The sequence below is a fragment of the Cetorhinus maximus genome, chromosome 19 (genome assembly GCF_964194155.1).
Source record: "Cetorhinus maximus chromosome 19, sCetMax3.hap1.1, whole genome shotgun sequence".
NCBI classification, from domain to species: domain Eukaryota; kingdom Metazoa; phylum Chordata; class Chondrichthyes; order Lamniformes; family Cetorhinidae; genus Cetorhinus; species Cetorhinus maximus.
In genome coordinates this window covers 62,323,271-62,347,084 of record NC_135897.1, presented here as the reverse complement: position 1 = coordinate 62,347,084, position 23,814 = coordinate 62,323,271, and the positions used below count along the sequence as shown (strand labels likewise).

The following is a 23,814-nucleotide window of genomic DNA, read 5'->3' as shown; positions in this document are numbered from 1 at the left end:
TGTTTGGTTATAATATTCCTCTTGGGTAGAATTTTGTCCCCGTCGGGCGGGCTCGGCGGGGGTGGTCAGGAATCCAACTGCTGCCCGTGATCAGGGCCTGACCGTGATTTCACACTGGCGGGCCAATTAAGGCCAGCCCAGCATGAAATGCAGCTCGTTGCTGGCTGGGAAGGGCTGAGCAGGGGCAGGGGCCTGTTGGCCGCCGTGTCCAATGGCGACCTGATGGCCTGTTTAAAAATGGCGTAGGCAGCTCCTGAAAGGCTGCCAGGGAAGGACATCTATCTGCCGTTGTAAAGATGGACTTGAGTGCGGCAGCAAACACCAGGTGGGAGGGCAGGTCAAGTGGGCGCTCGGCACCCCCCACCCTGTTTTTCCAACGAGTACCTCGCTGCCCTCCTGGAGGAGTGGGCTGCCACAAGGGACACCCTTATCCCCAGGGATGGGAGGAGGAGGCCACCACACCTCACAAAGGCGGCATGGGGGGGGAGGTAGCAGCCCGGTGAGCAGCCACGACGTGGTGCGGCGCACCCGGGTGCAGTGCCAGAAGCACTTCAATGACCTGCTGCGCTTGGAAGGGTAAGTACCATGTTGGCGTTGGTCAGTGTGTTCAGTTGTTTTGGGTTGGTCATCCCCCCGTGGAGTTTGGGGGGAAGGCCAGAGTCTGAGTGTCAACTGTCAATCTCGCCGGCAATGGCCAAGGGGGTGAGCCCTGGCTGCTTGGACTGAGTGTCTTGAGGCTCGAGTGCCATGACTTGGAAGTGCCCTCCAAGGTGTTCCTCAGCTGGGGTTTGCCAGGCTGCAATGGTGTTGCAGGTAGAGAGTGGACTAATCGCTTCTCCTCTGTCCTTTCAGGAGAAGACATCCCATAGCAATATTGAGAGGTTGCGGACCAGCTGAGGACCCCCACACCTCTTCATCCGCTCCTGGTACGAACAGGAGGCCTTGGAGCTTAAGAGGCGTCGTGCACCTCGGTCAAGCGGCCGTGGTGAGGCTGGGGTGTCAGACAAAGGTACGAGTGCAGTGCACTGAGGTGAGAATTTCGGCTTGTGCAGCCATTCTAGTGTAGTTTCTTCACTGATGTGAGCCTTGAACCTGGAGACCCGTTGATCATTGACAGACAAGGGCACCATGATGCAGATCTCCATTGTCCCATCAGGGTGCCTGGCATGCACAGTGACAGTGTGATGACTTTAACTAATGACATGTCCTTCTTCCCCCTTTTAGGTTTCCCAGCAGGCGTTCGCTCTCCAGACCCTGAAGGGCCACCCCTGACACTGGAGGACTACCAAGCTCCCCAAGCACCTGCGTCACACCCGCTCTCTGAAGCAGACACCAGCGCAGATACCAGCACCGCGATGGGCATTAGTTCGGTAGCTAGCATCTCGGTGCACATTGGTGAGGGCACTTCACGTTCACTTGAGGTGCAGGCGGAGACAAAGAGTGCCTAGGGCACTGGCAGTTGGAGGACTGAAGACCAGGATGAAGCTCAGTTGAAGGCTGAAGGTGAGCCTCTGGAGTCATCCATCAGGCAGCAGATGCTGGGCGTCCAGAGGGGTGCGCGGGAGGATCTGGCAGAGATCCAAGAGGGAATGCGTGCCACGGTCTCCATTGTGTAGGAGTCCCTGCTGAGTGCAATGCCTCCTCTGTGAAGAGAGTGGCGACTCTCATGGAGAGGCTGCTCCAGGAACCGAAGCAGGGGGTACCTAGGGTTGCGTTCGGACCTGCAAACCCTCACACAGGCACTTACCTCAGCTGATCAGTGTCCAAGTGTGAGATGGATGGGGGACCCAGTATCCCGGCTAGGTGCCCGTCGATTAATGGTGAGCAGGGAGGTCCAGAACGACCTGATGTTGGCGCACGAGCTGCCTGTTGTCTCTGTGGGCTCCTCTCAGGGGACTCTGGATGATGGCAGCAGCTCCTCCGCCCCTCTGCCAGTGACTGTAGCATCTGATGAGGCTGCAGCGACTGGGGAGATGCCAGCTGTGGCACTGACCACTCCTTCCCAGGCAGAGCCAGCACGGGCTCCACTGCCCAGAGAATGACCACCAAGGTCATCGAGGCCAACAGGACACCAGGGTCAGCAGGCTGCCTCCATTACTGGTGCCAGCAAGCAGGGAGCACCTAGACGTAGCACCCGTAAATGTAAGTTTAAAGCACCCTAAGCACAAAAGGAACTGGTCACGGGTGATCTTTCGTTCCCCTAATTTGTTTCTCTTTTTTTAAATGGTGTGACTACGAACACTTTTTTTTTCGTTCAAAACTATGTGAGTTCCAACATAAAATTACATTTGCTTTGTGTTATTGGCCTGAGTATGCTTCATTTATTTTGTAGGTGCAAGGTATGCCAATATGTAATGCTGGATGTGGGTGGCTCGAAACTTTATTGCGCAGGCACTGAGTGTATCTGGGGGGCCAAGGAAAGAGTCATTTCTGTGACCCAGGACGGAGGCAGGAGTCCTGGCATGAGGTGGTAGTTCTTATTTCGCAGCCTAGCTGAAAGAGCGTTGGATCAAGGCATCCTTGGTATCCCTGCCTCCCTGGAGTTTACTGAGGTCTGGCTCCACGCCCTCAGCATTCTCCTCACCATGCTTATCTTCTGATTCACTACTGGATTCATCCCCTGTTGCCTGTGCAGCTGCATCAAGATTCCCTTCCTCCAGTAGGTCCTCCATTGCCAGTGCCAGATTGTGGAGAGCACAGCATGCAACCACTATCAGTGACACCCGCTCTGCAGGGTATTGGAATGCGCCCCCTGAATGGTCCAGACATCAGAAGCGCATCTTGAGAAGACCTATGGCTCTCTCTATCACAGCCTTTGAGGAAGCGTAGTTCCTGTTGTACCGCTGCTCCGCCTCTGTCCTTGGGTGGTGGAGAGGCGTCATGAGCCACCTTTTCAAGGGATAGCCTTTGTTGCTCAAAAGCCATCGATCCAGTCTGGCTGGAGCACTGAAGAGCCTCTGCACCTGGGAGTGTCTGAGGATGTAAGCGTCATGGGAACTGCCTGGGTACCTTGCACAGACTTGCAGAATCTGCATTCTTGTGGTCACACACTATCTGCACGTTCATGGAGTGGAAGCCCTTCCTGTTGACGAAGGCACCGGGCTGACCCGCTGGTGCCTTGATGGCCACATGTGTGCAGTCTATTGCACCCTGGACGTGGGGAAACCCAGCAGTCGCTGCAAAGCCTCTGGCTCGCTTAGTCTGGCTGGCCTCGTCTGTATGGAAATGTAGGAAAGTCAATACCTGTCTGAACAGATCTTCTGTCAACAGCTTGACAGAACTGTGAACAGCTAATTGGGAGACTCTGCACAGGTTCCTCACTGAGCCCTGGAAAGAGCTGGAGGCATAGAAGTTGAGGGCCACTGTGACCTTCAGAGCCACTGGCATGGGGTGTCCACCCACATAGTCGGAGCTGATCTCAGGTCTGATCATTTGACAAATGGAGGCCATGCTCTCCCTTCAGAGGCAGAGCCTCCTTCGGCATTACACCTCAGGCATAATGAGGTAGCTGCATCGCCGCCTATAAACCCTGGCAGCAAAATAGTGGTTTCTTCTGCGGCCCCTTCCACCTTGGACTTCCTGCTGGTCATGCGCCTCTCCTCCCACAGGTCCCTCTCCTGGAAGCTGTATTGGGACACGTGGCCTCCTCTCCCTTCTGCCCCTCTCTTCCTCCTTAGAGGAGGTGCCTCCAGCGGAGACCACAATCCCTATAAGGGAAGCTGTCTGACACCTGAAAGGGTCCACATGGTCCAAATCCTCAGGGGGCCTGGAAGACACCAATGAGTCCAGAAATGAAGCTTGGAAATGCTGAGAATGAAGCCCCGAACAGAGAATAAGCTGCCAAGTCTCAATAAGCCACCAGCAGCAAGTTATCTCCAAAACTCCTCACTACTCACAATGACAATGGCTGCTGACCTTTCTTATCCCACTGGTGGATGAGGTTTTGCAAATTGTGGGCTGCCCGCCTGCCCATTTTGCCTGTGCGATGATCGAAAAATCACACAGGCAATGTTAAATCACTGTCAATTGTGTTGTCAAGGGTCTTAACTGGCCTCTTAATTAATGGTGGGTACGGCTCCGACTCCTGCACGTGCTCACCGAGCGGAATATCACGCGAGTGCGCGATGATGTTAGGACGCTTGCTCGACATTATCGAGCGTCATTTTACGCTCGAGCAGCTTGGGCACGCGCCCACCGCTCAGCAAAAAATTCTGCCCCTTAACATGTTCAACATGAGCATGGGACATCTGCAAGTGAAATCAAATTATTTCCAGTACACTTATTAAATAAATATTTCAATAAATTAGTATTATTTTAGGAATTGCAATAAATCAACAGCGTTATACCAAGCGGATGGATATTACATTTAAAGAAACTCTGTTGTCGCTTACTATAGTACATTCATAGTATAGGGTTCTGGTATGGCTGAGTTAATGAGATAAAGTACACATTTAATGGTCTGCAGCAAGTGCCCTGCCAAAATGGCATGGTAATGGTGAATCATTATTTTCATCCACTAAATGCTTCATGTAGGAAAACCAAGGTATTTATTTGCAAATTCATAATACTTCAATTTGATTTGAGATCTCAGTACGTTATTTCCTTCCATTCAGTTTTATTTTGTGAAAATTTAGGGAAAAAAAGCATTTTCAAAACCAAAACTAAAAATTAGCAAGTGCTCACAATCCACTATTATAATGTTTTATCTTTTGCAAGTTACTCAGTTACTTTGTTCCCCTTAACTATTACATATCATACGCTTTCTCAGAACCTCCAAATTGATCCTACTATTCACATTGACACTGTTTCTATTACAACCACATATTTCAGCTTCAGTATTTATGATGCACTTAGGAGCCGTTATACTCAACTCTTTTCAACATTCTGAGCAATGAAATGCAATTTTCCCAGCCCCCCAAAAGTTTTTTGTATCACAAAAATACATAAATTATAATTGTAAATATTTCCCTCTTAAACTGTTGACTGTAAAAAAAATAAAAGATAGTGATTGTGGTTGCTCTATAGAAATGCTTATGGACTGTATCATTTCAATGGCATTTTGTTGATAGCAGAGAAAGCTTTACTATCTTGCATTCCATGAACACCATTCCTTTTTCGTTGTCATGACTTAAGTGACTTGAAAACCTTCTGCTTATTTGTATTGGAGACTATTAATAGCCCCTACATATGGAAACAATTGAAGAATTACTACTGGGTGTTGAGAAATTCCTTCAGAATATAAAGGATCATTTGACTTCTAGCCAATATAGGTGCAATTTGTTGTTATTATCCCCAGTAACTGGCCATACCCAGACTGTTTCCTATGCAGTGCTACAAACACAATGTCATCCCTTAGTTCTTCCTCAACTTTCAGATCTGAGCATTACAGCAACTATAGTCGACGATCCTCAGGTGATCCCTGCTTTGACCAATACATAGACGCAGCACGGAATTTATTTGAAGATGAAGTGGAAAAATCGTCCTTCAGGAATGGGCACTTTGCAAGACCAAGAAATGAATCCTTTGGATACACAGGTTTTGATTTTATTGTTTCTAACTTCCTTTGATTTTTGACTTCAGAATTAATATAAATTTTCCAGATCAATGATAGCCTTTGCTTTGTAATACAAATTAATTAAAATATAGTATATTCTTAATGACTATGTTAATTTAAAATAAATTCTAAGTCAATGCTTTAACATACCTATCAATATTATATATGTGTAATGAGAAAGTATATGTTAAATACCAATTTTTACCATTTGGCAAAAAGGATTGTTTAAATTGCACAGCTTGCCAAATGATTTTTGTATGAATTTTTCCAATCATGATTAGGACGAATGGCTTATTGTAGCAAGTAATTATTTTAGTGCTTATATCTACTCAGAAGTTGACATTTTCACTGTCTCTCAGATATATGTAAAATCAAAGTAATGAACAGCAAATTGTATCAGAGGCATTATGCATAGAAATTAATGAGATTTGTTGAGGGATTTTCTATTGCCAGGGAGTCATTTACTCTACCTATGATTCTGAAAAGGTCAAAGGCTACTCGAGGTTATTTCACAGAAATACATTCTAATTAAGAATGCTGAAATCCCCATCATGCCTTTGTGATCCTCTAGACTTGACTACCCAAATGCACTCAGGCCAGCTTCCCATCTTCTACCCTCAGTAACCTTGATGTCGTCTAAAACTCTATTGCCCGTGTCCTAGCTTGCATCAGATACCATTCACCCATCACCCCCGTGTTTGCTGACATACATTGGCTTCCTGTCAAACAAAGTCCTGACTTTTAAAATTCTCATCCTTGTTTTCAGATCCCACCACAGCCTTACCCTTTCCCATCTCTGTAATCTCCTCCAACTGCACAATTCTCAGAGATATCCTACACTCCTCTAATGGGGGGAGATGGTGGCATTGCGATAATTTCACTGGACTAGCAATCCAGAGGCCCAGGTCCCGGCTAATGCCCTAGGGACACAGGTTCAAATCTCATCACGACAGCTGGTGGAATTTAAATTCAATCAGTTAATTTTTTTAAAAATTGGAATTGAAAGCTAGTCTCAATAATGATGCTATGATAGTCATAAAAACCTATCTGGTTCACTAATGCTCTTTAGGGAAGGAAATCTGTTATCTTTACCTGGTCTGGTCTGGCCTACATGTGACTCCAGACCAACAGCAATGTGGTTGACTCTTAATTGCCCTCTGAAATGGCCTAGCAAGCCACTCAGTTGTACTAAAACTGCTACAGAAAAGTCAAAAAGGAATAAAACTGGATGGACTACTTGGCATCGACTTAGGCACTGGAAATTACAACAGCCCTGTTGACCCTGCAAACTCCTCTTCACTAATAGGCAGAATGGTGAAGACAAGGCCTAGTAGGTTTTTACTTCTTGTTGGTTACCTCACCACCCACCATTGGCCCAGTTTGGCCGGTATATCCTTCAGGAGTCAGCCAGCTTGGTCAGTGGCAGTGCTACTGAGCCACTCTTGGTGATGGACATTGAAGATCCCCACCCAGAGTACATTATGTACTTTTCTACCCACAGTGCTTCCTCCAAGTGGTGTTCAACATGAAGGAGTATTGATTCATCAGCTGAGAGGGAGTGCAGGATGGAGGTAGTTGGTAGTCAGAATGCAGTTTTCTTGTCCATGTTTAACTTGATGCCATGAGACTTCATGGGGTCCGGAATCAATGTTGGCGACTCCCAGGGCAACTCCCTCTTGACTGTATACCACTGTACCGCCATGTCTGCTGGAACTGTCCTGCTGGTGGAACAGTACATACCCAGGGATGGTGATGGTGGTGTCTGGGACATTGGCTGTAAGGTATGATTCTGAGAGTATGGCTATGCCAGGCTGTTGCTTAACTAGTCTATGGGACAGCTCTCCCAATTTTGGCACAAGCTCCCAGAAGTTAGTAAGGAGGCTGAGAAAATTCAGCCTGTTAACTCTGTTTTTCTCTCTCCACAGATGCTGCCAGCCTGCTAAGTATTTCCAGGATTTTTAGGTTTGTGTTTCACAATGTGTTTTTTTAACCTCACAGGTCCAGTATCTGGCCGTCCAGGAAGCCTTGGAAATGTTAGAACCATTGGGGATACTTATCAAGTCACAGCCGATGTCAGTCAGTTTAACCCAGAAGAAGTTATTGTTACAATGTACAATTCCAACATAGTCATCAAAGCAGAAAAGGTCCAGATGATTATACCTTGTCTTGTCATATATAAAATATTAAAAGTAAAACCTTAAAAATTACTAGTTCATTTGAGAAAGAGAAGCATTTTTATTTACACATACTAATTTTCAGCAATGCCTTTATTTACTGCTAATTGTAAGTCATTATATCACTATCAACCAGTCTCAATTTTCACAACATGAGAAAACATTATTCTTTTTAGATGTAGGGCTATCATAGATTTTAAGATAGATAAATGGTTCAGTGCATTGAAGGATGAAACTAGGATCAATACAATCTGCAGGGTAACAATGCATATACCACATAATAAGAGGGTGGAATTAGTGAAGTGGAAGATCCTTCCCTTTGCATGGATCACTGAAAGGAATGACTTAAAGAACGTAAGAAGCAGGAAATGAAATTTATAGTGCAGAAACACGGGATACCTTGTAAAAAGTGGAGGAACAGTTAAAACAGCATTGGTGGTGAATCAGGCTTTGATTCCCTCCATTCAAATGTAACATTCTGTTGTCTTGAGGATTATGTTGTAATCTGTTGACATTCACAGCTGATGAGATATCATCCTAAGATCATAAGAAATAGGAGCAGGAGTAGACCATTTGGTCCATCGAGCCTGCTCCGCCATTCAATCAGATCATGGCTGATCTGATTTTGGCCTTAACTCCACTTTCCTGCCTGTCCCCCACAATCCTTGACTCCCTTGTCGATCACAAACCTCTAACTCAGCCTTGAATATGTTCAATGACCCAATCTCCATTGTTGCCTGTGGAAGAGAATTCCAAAGACTAATGACTTTCTGAGAGAAGAAATTTTTCCTCATCTCCATCTTAAAGGAGAGACCCCTTATTTTTGACCTGAGCCCTCTAGTTCTAGATTCCCCTACAAGAAGAAACATCCTCTTAGCATCTACCAAACCCCGTCAGAATCTTTTATGTTTCAATGAGATCACCTCTCATTCTTCTAAACTCCAATGAGCATAGAGCCAACCTGCTCAACCTTTTCTCAAAGACAACCCCCTCATCACAGGAATCAGCCTAATGAACTCTCTCTGATCTGCTTCCAATGCAAGTATATCCCACCTTAAGTAAGGGAGGCCAGAACTGTACTCAGTACTCAATATGCGGTCTCACCATTGCCCTCTACAGTAATAGCAAGACTTCTTTACTTTTATACTATATCCCACTTACAATAAAGGCTAACATTCCACTTGCCTTCCCAATTACTTGCTGTACCTACATGCTAACCTTTTGTGATTCATGTACAAGGAAACCCAGATCCCTCTGAACTGCAGCATTCTGCAGTCTCTCTACATTTAAATAACAGTCTGTTTATCTTTTCTTCCTGCCAAAGTGGACAACCTCACATTTTCCCACATTTTGCTCCATCTGCCAATCTTTTGCCCACTCAGTTAACCTACCTATATCCCTATATCAACTGTTGCAAGTGAAAGTTCAAGCGACACTATACTTGCAACACAAGACTGGATGAAGTAAAATGGACTTTGACAACAAAAATTTCATTTAAATTTGTCTTTACAAATTTATAAGCACAGGATAACAAAGCTTGACACAACTAGAGTGCCAACTCTTCTATTGGTCTATGTTTAAAAATCCACTCAGTTCAACATTAATTTCACACTCTAATCCAGGAAACACTCTTTTATTGAACCAAGAAATACCATTACAGCTCATGTAGCTTATAAGATTATACTAAGAAACTGTAAAGCTCCTGAATGTATGTTAATGATTTTTATGCAAAATTATCTCTTGTTAAATGAAGCATGTTTGTTTTTTAGAAGAATGATTTGTGGGCCATGACTTCACAAGCTGACTAAATTTTGCTTTCATTGATTTTAGGTAGCTGAAGATGGAACAATCATAAATACCTTCACTCATAAGTGTCAGCTTCCTGAAGATATGGACCCTATGTCTGTGTGCTGTTCACTGACAGATGTCGGCATTCTGATCATCAATGTTAGGAGGAGCCCACTGAAACAAGCAGAATCACCACAGTCAGTTTATAGGAGTGAAGTTAAGCTGTAGGTGTCTGGAGCAGCCTATTCGCCCATGCTGTCTCATCAACATTAGTTAAAACAATGATGCATGTTTCTAGCAGGTTTTATTTCAAAAGTATTTGGAATGCTCCTTAGGTTTGCACACAGTCCAACACACACAGGCATGTATATTTGTGTGGAAGAAAATAATAGATTCTAAAAGCTAATTGCGCTTTGAATATTATAATTTTTTAAAAAGTCACACAAAATAATTTATTTTTTCACTGAAAGGCATGTACTAGTTTTGCCTTTTACAGATCACATTTAAAATCAAAGAAAAGTTAAAATCCACAATTTCATTTCAATTCTGTCTTATTGCAGGTTTGTTTTTAACATATCTAAAATCAATGTAGCCAAAAATGATCAAAGTCAAACTCAGAAATTCATCATTCAGCAAGATAAAAGCAAAAAACTGCGGATGCTGGAAATCCAAAACAAAAACAAAAATACCTGGAAAAACTCAGCAGGTCTGGCAACATCTGTGGCGAGGAGCACAGTTAACGTTTAGAGTCCAAATGACCCTTCAACAGAACTAAGTAACTTAGTTCTGTTGAAGGGTCATTAGGACTCAAAACATTAACTGTGCTCCTCTCCGCAGATGCTGCCAGACCTGCTGAGTTTTTCCGGGTATTTTTGTTTTCACCATTCAGTAGCCTGATAGTAATGGGATAAAGTCCCTGCCTTGAATCAATATTGCTTGTGATTTGAATTTATGGAGTGAGGAGAGAAAAACTCTATTGTAGTTATGATGTGTGTCCACGAGCCATTGGTAATTGGACACTGGGGCTTCCCAGCAACAAAAGTAGATTTTTTAATGCTTATCAGAGTCTGGTTCTCTTTACTGTCAGATTTTTTTCATGTCCACAGGCTGATTATTTTTCTGGAAGCTGTGGAGAAATCTGCTTCTCCTATTTTCTTGGGAACAAGTTAGCATTGGCTGTACTCAATATAGGAAGTGTGTATTAAAGGCTGTATATTTGGTCATTTTGAACCTATTAATAATGAAACATCATCTTTCAGTGTAGAAAAAAAAATCACAATTTCTTAATATGAGGCCAAATTTCTAGGGTGGCTCTGTGGTATCCTGTAAAAAGTAAGTTACACTCAGAGTGTAAATGAGGCAGATTAAACCTTTTTAGGTTAGTTTAAGAATTCCTGAAATTGGTTGAATTTAATCTGGGAGATGTTTAAACAAAATGGCAGTAAAGACAGCAAGAGCTGAGACTACAAAGCACATTAAAGCACCAACAATTGTCACATAACAGCACAAATAGAATGAATTATAAAATGGGGAAAAGAAATACTAGCAATAATGTCTAATCCTAGTCAAGAGGGTAAAGTCACAATTAGAAATTGTATTCATATAGCATCTTTCTCATCCTTCCATCTTAAAGTGCTTCACAACTAATAAATATTTTTAAGTGTAGACACAGTTGTAATGCAGATAACATAATAGCCTTCGTGGGTAAGATGTGGGAACGAACACCAATCATGTTACCTGGTGTTGAGATTTCTTTAAAACACCAGGGAATAGGAGTACATCCCTCCAGTTATACTGGGGAAAACACTTACTGAGACCAAAGAGTAGAGTCAGACTGTTTTCCTTTTTCCATTCACCACAACTGATCAACCCAATAACTTCCAGCAAAACTGGACACATACTTAATCACCATGCTGCTGGGGTTTCGATGCTATTTCAAACCAGCAGGGAAATCGACACACAAAGGATTTGATAGAACAGTCCTCCAAGAGATTATCAATGTTTGGATATGCCCATCCACCTAACTGCCAAAGAAAATAAAAATTTGCTCAGCATAATGCCAGGGGTCTTAGAACTTCAGGGAATATAAGTATTACTATCCTTGTTTTCTCTAAAATTGTTAACTTTATATTCACAGATGACTAGAAACTTCCATGAACAGACCCGAGCCTCTTATCAGCTGAAATTCATACCCTTAAAAAATGCAAAAGAGTTAGCAAAACATGCTTTTAATGTGGTGTTTTTAGGAATTACAGCATGTTTGCCGGTCTACCTCAAATTATATTATGATAGAGGCAGATTGCACTATTCAGGCTAAAACAAATAGTTGAATTTATTTATCAGCAGTGTTAATTACACAGAAGCAGAAATAGATAGCAAGAAACTGCAGCATACTGCTTGACTTGCAACATAAACAGTTTAAAAACATGAAAATTTTCTGAATCTTTAGGAATCTAATCCAATAAGCCTTGAACCAAGCCATTGGTAAAACATCATGTAGATCAACACAATTACTCTTTTCAATGGTCTCAACGTAGAATTAGCCAAAAGTGAGAGCTGGAGGTGCATGGAAAGTTAATGAACCTCATATCAAAGACATGTTTCAACACCCAAAAATATGTTGTTTCATAAACTGCAAGCAAGTTGACTCACATCTATATCACACATGCCAAAACCTAAGACAATGCATATTAAAATTTTGAAGTGGAACTTTATTGTATGGTTCAACTACGAAAGATAAAAGTTGTGAAATTGGGCTCCGTAGCATCTCCAGTGCCAACATTATGGGAACTGGGTGACAGTGGTGGTAGGAGGAATGATGAGAGAGTAGGTTTGTTCTGCACAGAACCACTGGCACTCCCCTGGACTGGCCCCTCAGCATTCGCTGTTAGAGGACAGGTTGCTAGGCTACTGTGTGAGCTTGCAATCCCCTTTGAGCATTTAGATCCGCAGCCATGATGGGAGTAGTATGAGCCTATATGGATCTCATGACCGCTGCCTGAGCTTCCACTGCACCACCTGAGATGTTGAGTGGCTGCTGCCTGTGCTGCAGTGGAAATTTAGATAAATAGAATCACAGGATGGTTACAGCACAGAGGGAGACCATTTGGCCCATTGGACCTGTGCCAGGAAATCATGGTTATCAATTAAATAAAGTAGCAGAGTTCACCAATTCAGGGATTGAACCCACAATCTTACATGTAGAAGCACCATGCACTACTGTCTGAGCTAAACAGAGAGCACATTGACCACCAGACACTGCATCACAAATGTATTATGGAGCTAACAACCACTTTGCAGTGGAAAGGATGAGTTCTAAGCTCTGTACGGAGATATGTGCAAAGTTAAATCCAGAATCCTCCATGCTCTTGACAATGACAACAGGCTCTGTGGCAGCCCTGCCAATGCACCAAGCATTTTAGTCTGCATGTCTATTAGCATCCCCCTGTCTGCTGCTCCATCGAAGCCCTCATCTGAGATGCCTGCAGTAGAAATCATGTGCAACACCTTGCTCTCTGGGGAGCTGGCACACAAACTGTCCTGTCCCTCTGGTTTCACTGCCTGGTGGCCCGCCACATGCAAGTCCTTACTCTTGACTACCCTCTTAAGGTGCACACTGTGCCAATATCTGAGTTGGTGGCTGTGAGTGTCAGATCCAGCCATGATTCTTCTTCTGCAGAGGCCTGTGGCAGCTTTCAAAATTCCTCATACTCAGCAGTGGCTGATCAGGGAGCAGTTCTTGAGCATCCGAAAGCAGAAATGCAGAAAGGGAAGGTTGGTGTGAGGGAAGGGGCTTGATTGGAAAGCACAAGGTCTATGGTTATACGATCTATATCTTGTACTTCATGTCAGGTGTCAGGATGAGGTGAGGTGGGATATGAGAAGGGGTGTGAGATGGGAATGCACCGTTGCCCTCAATGTTCTTGGTGATGTCAAATGCAATGGATTCTGTCACAGCTGGCCCCATTGTGCAGAGCACCATCTCTAGAGAACTCAGAAAATGCAGTGTCCATCCCGTCAGTCAGTCTTTGTGGCTCTCTGCGGTTATGGGCCACCTTGTCCTGCAAGAGAGAGGAAGAAATTGTCAATGAGTATAATTGCAAAGTGTTTGGGCAATGTACCTGCATTGTTGAGTATCTGGAGGTACATGGAAGCAGACAGAGGGGGTGTGAGTCTGGCAGCTTTGGTAAGTATGTAAGGGTGAGATAAAGTCTCCGAATATTAATCTTGAGCAGTGATTGCTGATACTGAGTGATGGGGATTTGATGCATTGAGCAGCTTGAGAGGTTGATGGTGTGGTGTGTAGGAGATGGCATGAAGATGTATTCACTGTCCTTGACCAACTGTGTGAGGTTACTGACTCTGTTGCAGCACTGCTACAAGATCCTTGGGACCAGACTCCAAGAGTTGACCTCCCTGGCCACCTCCTTCCATTCCCTCCTCAGGTTTTCCTCTAGACCTCCTGCAGAAAATTACTTCTCTCCTCCTTTCCACCTCCAGTGATGCATCAGAAAACCTGGGAGCCCTCTCTCTCGTCTATCGCTCCAATTAGTGTGCTTCTCCTTGTAGCCCAAAACAGTCAGCAGTAGCTTCTATATGATGAGCGCAACTCCCCTAAAGAGGGACTGGCTGCCTTTAAAGTTGTGCAGACTTATTGAATCACATGCTAGCTACACATGCTGCTTATCTCCCTGTTGAGGGTGCATCTAACCAGCAGTGTTGGCCATGCTCAGCTACATGATGAAATCTTTGAGGTGAGGAGGCAGCATGGTTCAAAGTTTGTGTGCTGCCTGCCTCAAAGGGACCAAATGCAGGGTAGTCATGAATTACAACCACTGCACCCAAAAATGAAGGTACTCAAACATTTCTCCCAATGGCTGTCAATAACTATGATAGGGGATAGAGCAGGGGAATTGAACTGATTGCATCATTCTACAGAGCGATGGCAGGATGGGCCAAATAGCCTCCTGTGTCGTAAAGACTCTGTGAATATTTGTTGCGCCTACATGCTGGCATATGTTAATGTTTCAAAGACAAGATGTAATTTATGATGCGACTATTTAATGAACACTGACAGTATCATTGCTGTAGGTTTTTGACTAGGTCAAATATTGATGAAAATATTAATATTCCTAGAGACTTCTGCATATTGTTTCTCTCCTCACAAAAACAAATGAACTCTTTGTTTCCAACATCGCTAATTGATGTCAATTTTCAAACATGTTGTTCTGACTATTCTAAAGTTATAATAAAAATAAATACATACATTTTCTATTTTCAGGCATGAGAAAGCTATACTTACATCACAAAGTACATTTAATTACCACACGTGAATAGGACAGGAACAGATAAGTTAGATTGCCAAAAATCTGACACTACTTAATACTTAATGACTAATTAAGAACATGCTGGTAGTTACTGCCAGTTCCTTTAGCTTCAACACAACAGCTCCATCACCAGCTGTTGTGATGGCCGTAACTGAATGACAGGATGTACATACAGTACTGTGATAGAAATACATCAATTAGAAGTGTTATAAATTCAGCAAAATTGAACTGCAGCAGTTCAAGGGGAAGCGCAGCACCACCTTCTCAAGGGCAATTAGGGATGGGCAATAAATGACACTCGCATCCCAGGAATGAACAAAAAACAGGTTCTGGTAAATTAATATAAAATGAGGCCATTTCAAGTAATATGGATTAACTTCTCAAAATTGCTCCACAAATTTTCTACCTCAAAATTCTCACTCTGTCAAATGAAAATTCACAATTGCAGAATTTAAAACTAAAATTTATTTTGGAAGCATAATTGATTCAACGTCATTTGCACCAGATTAAACTCATCCTGCAAATCATGACCTTGGCTTAATTTTCAGCCCTTCTGGAAATATAATGCCCTAAAAAGTGGCAGGGAATGACCTACTGCCCCATTGTTGCTGTGCTTTGGCAATGTTCACCGGGATCTACCGCTGGGCAGCCAGAGTAGCCCCAAGAATCAGGGCAATAGATCATTTAAAATGAAACTCAATGTCCCTTTACATCAATAGGACTCTGATTCCCATTTTTGGACTGAACTAGCTGGAATATATGCCAGGCATGCTCTGGCCAGTATCAATGACCGTGCAACCAATGAGGATCCTCAAAGGTGAATTGTTCTTCATTAATGCTCGAGGGGGCTGGGTTGGGTGGGGGTGTGGTGGTGCTGGTGGAGTAGAGCAGTATTGCTTTACCATGCTCTACTAACCTACCCTAGGCTTCCATCATTCTGGGTCAGGTTCCCTGGTATTATTTAGGCTGGAGCTGCATGCAGCCTATCCTGTGGGCACTCATTTTCCACCTCCATCCCACTCTTTTGATGGAAATGAGCCCTGATCATTTTAGGATTAGTTACCTTGAGATTTTAATGATCATGAGATAACTGAGTGAATCACACATCATCTCCAAAAGATATGAAGATTAATCTACAAAAACGTTTTATTCTGTGAAAAATAATTATAATGTTCAGTAAAAGAAAAAACTAACAAAAAGACCTGATAAACAAATGGAAAGACTTAACAGGCAGGACACCTTATTTGAACAGTTCAGCAATCTTAGAGAATGTTATCAACATTGCAGGTCTGTATCTTTCAAAGTAATTTGTACATATGTCTGCATTATACTAATGTAATAAGATTTATGTATTTTAAACAAGTTTCAATTATATAAAAATTAACTTATTTAACCCACTTCATTATTTTTTAAATCTTTCCCACTTCAGTTTATTCTCCTACTCCCCTGCCTCATTAGCAGGCTAACATGGTGAGCAAGTGACCAGCACACAGACTTCTGCCAGTGCTGTTGTGTAACTAGCTACTTGGAGGTTTATGACAATATTCTAGGGTGCTTCACCAGTAACAATTATAAAATAAGCAATGATCTAGGTAATCATTGACACAAACCCATGTCTTAGACCTCTGTGTGAACTGCACTGTATCTCGCTACAAATTATTTCTAGACAGTTCCAAAATTCATTTGAGCAGTTCTTCGTTTATTTACAATGGAGTGCAATCTCAACAAGAACAGAACTTATGTACTACAAACCACTTATTGCACTTCAGATGCTGGAATCACAGCTTTAAGTAATGCTGCCTGATCAGCATTATCTGGTTTACATTGCCAGCACTCGATGGCTCTCTATGGATCTTAGAACATCATAACTAATGTTCAGGCATCTGCACACAAAGTGCATGGTGCAAACAATTTATGTGTACATGTGTATAATGGAACATGGGACACAGAAGTAGGTCATTCAGCCCCTCAAGCCTATTCTGCCATTCAATGGCTGATCTGTACCGTACCTTAACTCCATCTACCCACCTTAGTCCATAATCCTTAATAACTTTGCCTGTTAAAAATCTATAAATCTCAGTTTCGACATTTTTAATTGACCAAGCCTCAAAGCTTTGTGGACTGCCTTCACCGAGCCATGCACATGCTGAGTTCAGGGATAAGGGTTACATTTTTCATTGCTAATAAGTAACAATTTTAACCCTGTCATGGCTGTACAGTACAGATCAGCCATTGAATGGCAGAATAGGCTTGAGGGACTGAATGGCTTACTCCTCTGTCCATGATCCATTATACACGTGTACTCATAAATTGTTTGCACCATGCATTTTGTGTATTTGGTCTCCAGTGAGCTGTTCTGGCTTCAACTGTTATACTGATTCTGACCCAGTCCTCCTCCAAAGTCAAGCCACTTACTTAGTAAGTCTCGTTGGAGGCAGAGCAGCTGGATCTGAGCACAATTCGGCCATTCTATATTAGATCATCACTTTTATGAGTGTCACTACAGGTGTAAATTTGGCAGCAAATCCCAATAAAACAAAGGATAGAGACGATTGAGAGCCCCTTCAACCTGTTACTACATGTCAGAGCCAAAGTGTGACGTCAAAGGAAAACAGGTAGGTGATTGGTGGGTATCTCTTCCGTGTGTCTTTTGATTGGCCAAGTGGTTTAATCAGGAGATGCTATTACAACTGAAGAGTACAGTTAAGAAATTCACTTTTAAAGTATGTTTATGTTAATTAACATCCAAATTAATTAATTAAATAGAATAGAGATGGCTGGGCAGGTGATGTGTTGCAGCTGTAGTGTGCGGGAGCTGGTGGATGCTGGTGCGATCCACGGTGACCACATCTGCAGCAAGTGTTGGCTGCTCAAGGAACTCAGAGTTGATGAACTGGAGCCTGAGCTGCAGACACTGCGACACATCAGGGAGGGGGAGAGTTACCTGAACACTGTGTTTCAGGAGACAGTCACACCCCTTAGATTAATTACATCAAATTTGGACCATGGTCAGGGACAGGAGGGTGTGACTGCGAATTAGGTGGGTATGGGGATCCAGAATTTAGCTTTGGAGGAGCCTCAGCCAGTGCCCTTGTCCAATAGGTACGAGGTTCTTGCTCCCAGTGTGGACGAGGACACAGATGCAGGGAGGATGAGTGAACTGACCACAGCACCAAGGTACAGAGCGCCATTCAAGTGGGGGGAGAAAAGAGAAATGTAGTGGTAATAGGGGATAGCATAGTTAGGGGAATAGATATTGTTCTCTGCAGGAAAGACAGAGAGTCCCAAAGGCTGTGTTGCCTACCTGGTGCCAGGGTTTAAGGACATCTCTTCTGGCCTTGAGAGGAACTTGGAGTGGGAGGGGAAGGAACCAGTTGTCGTGATCCACGTTGGTACCAGTGACATAGGTAGGACTAGGAAAGAGGTTCTGCTGAGGGACTACGAGCAGCTCAGGGCTAAATTAAAAAGCAGAACCACAAAGGTAATAATCTCCGGATTACTACCTGAGCCGAATGCAAATTGGCGTAGGGTAAATAAGATTAGAGAGGTAAATGTGTGGCTGAAAGACTGGTGTGCGAGAAATGGGTTCCGATTCATGGGACTCTGCCACCAGTACTTGGGAAGGGGAGAGCTGTTCCGTTGGGGCGGGCTTCATTTGAACCATGTTGGGACCAGTGTCCTGGCAAATCCTATAACTAGGGTTGAAGACAGGGCTTTGAGTTAATTAGTGGTGGGAAGGGTTGAATTGAAGGTAAGTTTTAAAAAATCAGAATGAAATGAGAAAGCAGAGGTGCAGGGTAATGAAGAGGCAAAATGATAATCAATGTGTGAAGGAAGGGGCAGAAAATATAAGCAGAAGAATGCAGCAGAAATTAGAACCAGGATGAGTGATAATGTAAAAGGTCAAAGCTTAAGGCTCTTTATCCGAATGTACGCAACATTTGTAACAAGATAGATGTGTTGATGGCACAAATAGAAATAAATAAGTATGACTTAATAACTATTACAGAGATGTGGTTGCGGGGTGACTAAGACTGGGAACACAATATTCAAAGGCAGAATGTTCCTGTTGGTGTGTGGGGGTGGGCCCTGCACTTCCACGTGTAAAATGACGTGCAGTAACATTGGGCAAGCGTCCCTACGTCACTGCACGCCATCGCAATATTTTGGTGGGTGGGCGCGCGATGATGTCCGATGCACGCCTGCATTAATTAACAGGCCACTTAAGGCCCTTGACTCATCAATTGACGCCGATTTTTTGAGCCCGTGCAATGTTCGGGTCGGCGCATGGGCACAATGGGCAGGCGGGTAGGACACATTTGTATAAACCTCATCCACGGACGGGATAAGAGGGCTCACTGGGGTCGTGAATGTGCGCAGTCAAGTATTTATTTTTCAAAACAAAAACAGAATTACCTGGAAAAACTCAGCAGGTCTGGCAGCATCGGTGGAGAAGAAATCAGTTAACGTTTTGAGCCTTCACGACCCTTCGGCAGAACTGAAGCATAGTTAGGAGAAAGGAGAAATATAAGCTGGTTTAAGGTGGGGGGGTGGGGGGAGAGAGAAGTTGAGGGTGTGGTGATTGTGGAGATAAGCAAGCAGTGATAGGAGCAGATAATCAAAAGATGTCACAGATCCCCGCCCCCCCACCTTAAACCAGCTTATATTTCTCCTTTCTCCTAACTATGCTTCAGTTCTGCCGAAGGGTCGTGAAGGCTCGAAACGTTAACTGATTTCTTCTCCACCGATGCTGCCAGACCTGCTGAGTTTTTCCAGGTAATTCTGTTTTTGTTTTGGATTTCCAGCATCCGCAGTAGCTTTTAGCTTTTTGTTTTTATATTTATTTTTCAAAGTTATTGAAACTTGCCTGTGTGATCTGCAATAATTCAAAACGCATACCAGCTGCTTTTTCTGGACTCTAAACCTTCAGGTCAGCACTCTGCAGTGAGGAATCTTTTCTGGGCCTGCAGGTTTCAGGAAGCCTTCCCTTAGCCTGGGTATGGGAGCTGAACTGTCCACTGGAGGCAACTCCTCTGAGGAGGAAGGGAGGGCCAGAAGGGGGAAGAGGCCAGGAGTGCACATTCAGCCTCCAGGGGAGCCACCTTTGGGAGGACAGATGCAGGCACAAGGGACGCAGGGCCAAGAGGTGGACCAAGGCAGAAGGGGCTGCAGAAGATGTCACTATCCTGCTGCCAGGGTATACAGGCGGCGAAGCAGCTACCTCAATATGTTTGAGGTGCAGTACCAAAGGAGGCTCCATCTCTCAAGGGAGACAGTCAACTATATCTGTCAGATGATTGGGCCTGAGATCTCCCCTAACTGTGTGGGTGGACACCCCATGCCAGTGGCTCTGAAGGTCACAGCTGCCCTCAACCTCTATGCTTCTAGCTCCTTCCAGAGCTCAGTGGGTGATCTTTGTGGTGTCTCCCAATCAGCTGTCCACGCTTGTGTCAAGCAGGTTACAGACGCTCTGTCCAGGCATGCATTGACCTTCATCCACTGATGTTGGGACCAGGCAAGTCAGACACAGCGAGCCAGAATCTTCGTGGCCATTGCTGGCTTCCCCCGTGTCCAGGATGCAATAGACTGTACACATGTGGCCATCAAGGCGCCAGCAGGTGAGCCCGGTGCCTTCGTCAACAGGAAGGGCTTCCACTCCATGAACGTGCAGATAGTGTGTGATCACAGGATGCAGATTCTGCAAGTTTGTGCAAGGTACCCAGGCAGCTCCCACGACACCTACATCCTCAGATACTCCCAAGTGCCGGGGCTCTTCAGTGCTCCAGCCCGGCTAGATGGATGGCTGCTGGGTGACAAGGGCTATCCCCTCAGAAGGTGGCTCATGACGCCTCTCCACCATCCAAGAACAGAAGCTGAGCAGCGGTACAATAAGACCCACGCCTCCACAAGGACTGTGGTGGAGAGAACCATTGGTCTTCTCAAGATGCGCTTCCGATGCCTGGACCGCTCAGGGGGTGCACTCCAGTACCCCCCAGATCGTGTCTCAGTGATAGTGGTTGCATGCTGCGTTCTGCACAATCTTGTGCTGGAAAGGGGGGACACAGTGGACGATGAAGACATCAATGCAGTGGCTGCAGCTGCACAAGATGAGTCCAGCAATGAGTCCGAGGATGAGCATGCACAGGGAAATGCTGAGGGGGTAGATGCTGACCCGGGCATACTCCAGGGAGGCAGGGACGCCTGGGAGGCTTTAATCCAATGAACCTTCAGCTAGCACACCACAGATGGACCTCCAGGACAAGCCTGGGCTGTAGGCTCCATACTCAATACCTAAGTGCAAAATCTGCCTGGTTAGGAACAGTCACTAAGGGCCTTGTTAATGAAGCTGAATGTCCAACAAAGCACTCATTACAGTTTTGGAAACCATCCACATGCAGAAGAAAAGAGGCACCCTCAGCCATGGTGACATATCTGAATTTAATATGTCAAGCAAACAAACTTAGGCAAAAAAAACAGCCAAATAGTGTTACAAATCAGAACAAGTCATAAGGGCCTCATCTCGGGCCAACACAAAAGCACCAGTGAAAAACCTGTGATATGCCTAAGTTCCCTTATGCTTTCGTTTCCGGGCGCTACATCTTGGCACTGACCCCTCACTGGGAGTGGTATCTGAGCCAGCCTGCTGACTCTGCTGTCCTGTTGGCCTCAATGACCTTGGCGGTCGTCCTCTGGCCCGTGGAGCCTGTGCTGGCCCCGCCTGGGAGGGAGCTGCCAGTTCCACAGCTGCCATCTCCACAGTTGTCACAGCCTCACCGGATGTTATAGTCACTGGCAGAGGGGTGGAGGAGCTGCCGCCCTCATCCAGAGCACCTTGAGGGGTGCCCAGAGACAACAGGCAGTTGCTGCGCCAACGTGAGGTCGCTTTGGACCTCCCTGCTCACTGTGGATGGATGGGCACCGAGCTGGGAAACTTGATGCGCAGAACATCTCCCACACTGGCACTGACCACCTGAGGTCAATGCCGATGTGAGGACTTGCTGGTCAGAGCGCATCCCCAGGAAGCCCTGATTGGTCTCCTGGAGGAGCCTCTCCACGAGAGTCGCCACTCTCTCCATGGAGGGCGCATGGCACTTGGACATGTGGCTCTTTGCTTCGGTGAACGTCCGCGTAGACTCCTCCACCACGGAGACCAAGCCAAGCATAGCCTCATGTATCTCCCCCAGATGCTCTCACACACCCGGCTGCATTTCCTGCACCTGCTGCGTCAAGGACGACTCCAGAGGCACATCATCAGGCACCGACTGAGCATGGGCCTAGTCCCCTCCAGTTCTCCAACTGCTGGCACCATGGGCACTCTCTGTCTGTGCCATCTCCTCCAGCGAATGTGAAGTGCCCTCACCGCTGTGCCCCGGGACACTAGCTGATGTTCGAATTCCCACCGAGGTGCTAGTATCTGCGCTGGTGCCTGCCTCACAGAAATGGTGTGACACTGATGAGTCTTCAGGCCCCTCAGGTGTGAGAAGGGGCCTCTGCTGCTCCTCCTCCCGGCCCTGCTCCGCTGATGCTGAAAGGAAGAAGCAGGGGGATAAGCCAACCTGCTGGGTTAAATGCCCAATGCTAACATGGTGCTCATCCTGCCAGAGCGCAACAGGTTGTTGAAACGCTTGAGACACAGGATCCAGGTGCGCTGCACCGCGTCACGGGAGCTCACCCCCTCCGCCACCTCCTCCCAGGCACGTTTCGTCATGTGGGGAGGGGGCCTCCTCCTCCCATCCTGGGGAACCAGCACCTCCTGCCGGGCTGCCACCTCCTCGAGGAGTGAAGCAAGGCAGTCACCCGAAAAATGAGGGGCACGCTGGCCCACTGCCCTACCCTCTGGCCTGGCTTGCCCCGATGGCCTACCCTCCGGACTTGCATGAACTTCATTGCCCCTCTGCACAGCCCTTCACCCAGCCATTGCAAGGAGCCTTTCCGAGGCTGCCAGGGCCTTCCTTTATACAGACCGCCAGGTTGCCTTTGAACCCAACAGCCTGAGTGCGCCCGCTGCCACCCTCCCACTCCCGCTATGCATGGGAGTTGTGAAGTACACTGGGTGGGCCTTAATTGGCCTGCCCGCGTAAAATGGCGGCACAGACCCAATTGCGAGTGGCAATGGGATCTGGGCCCGCCCACGTCCATTCCCGCTTCACCCCCCACCAACCAGAAAATTCAGCCCCAAGGATATTTGACGTTTCAGAAAAATAGGCGAAAAGAAAAAGGGGGTGGGGTAGCTTTGTTAATAAAGGAAGGTATCAGTGCAGTGGTGAGTAGTAACATAGGTGCAATAGATTGTGATGCGGAATCAGTCTGGGTGGAAATAAGGAATAGCAAGGGGAAGAAATCATGGGTGCGAGTCAACTATAGGTCCCCGAAGAGTTGCCTCACTCTAGGGCAAAGTATAAATCGGGAAATAATGGAGTCATGTAAGAAGGGAGCTACAATTGTCATGGGTGATTTTAATCTGCATATTGACTGAACAAATCAGATTGGCAGGGGTAACATGGAAGACAAATTTGTAGAGTGCATCAGGGATTGTTTCTTAGAGCAATATAATGCAGAACCTACCCGGGAACAGGCTATTTTAGATCGAGTAATGTGTAATGAGGTGGGATAAATAAGAGATATCATAGTTAAGGATCCTCTAGGAGGCAGAGATCAGAATATGGTAGAATTTCAAATTCAGTTTGAGGGCAAGCAACTCGGGTCTCAAACCAGTGTCCTCAACTTAAATAAAGGCAATTACAGAAGTATGAAGAAAGAGTTGTCTACAGCGGCCGGGGAAAATAGATTAAGGGGAAGGTCAGTGGATGAGCAATGGCAAACATTTAAGCAGATATTTCATAACGCTCCGCAAAAATTTATCCCGGTGAAAATGGAGGACTCGATGAGAAGGATGAACCACCCATGGTTAACAAAGGCGGTCAAGGAGAGTATCCAATCAAAACTAAGACATAGGAAGCGGTGAAAATTA

The 23,814-nt window shown here is 45.3% G+C and overlaps 1 protein-coding gene across 2 annotated transcripts in view; it reads left to right on the top strand.

Moving 5' to 3' along the window:
• Positions 1–5,207: 5,207 nt before the first annotated feature.
• Positions 5,208–23,814, top strand: part of LOC144693843 (heat shock protein beta-7-like) — a 566,165-nt gene continuing 547,558 nt past the window's right edge. The window contains exons 1-3 of one of the 2 annotated variants that reach the window (XM_078563931.1): positions 5,208–5,535; positions 7,553–7,626; positions 9,559–10,299. In XM_078563931.1, the coding sequence (XP_078420057.1) occupies positions 5,343–5,535; positions 7,553–7,626; positions 9,559–9,744 (453 nt within the window). In that variant the 5' untranslated portion in view covers positions 5,208–5,342 and the 3' untranslated portion in view covers positions 9,745–10,299. Of the gene's footprint in view, positions 5,536–7,552; positions 7,699–9,558; positions 10,300–23,814 lie in introns of both variants that reach the window. The other variant, XM_078563930.1, reaches the window with a different exon arrangement.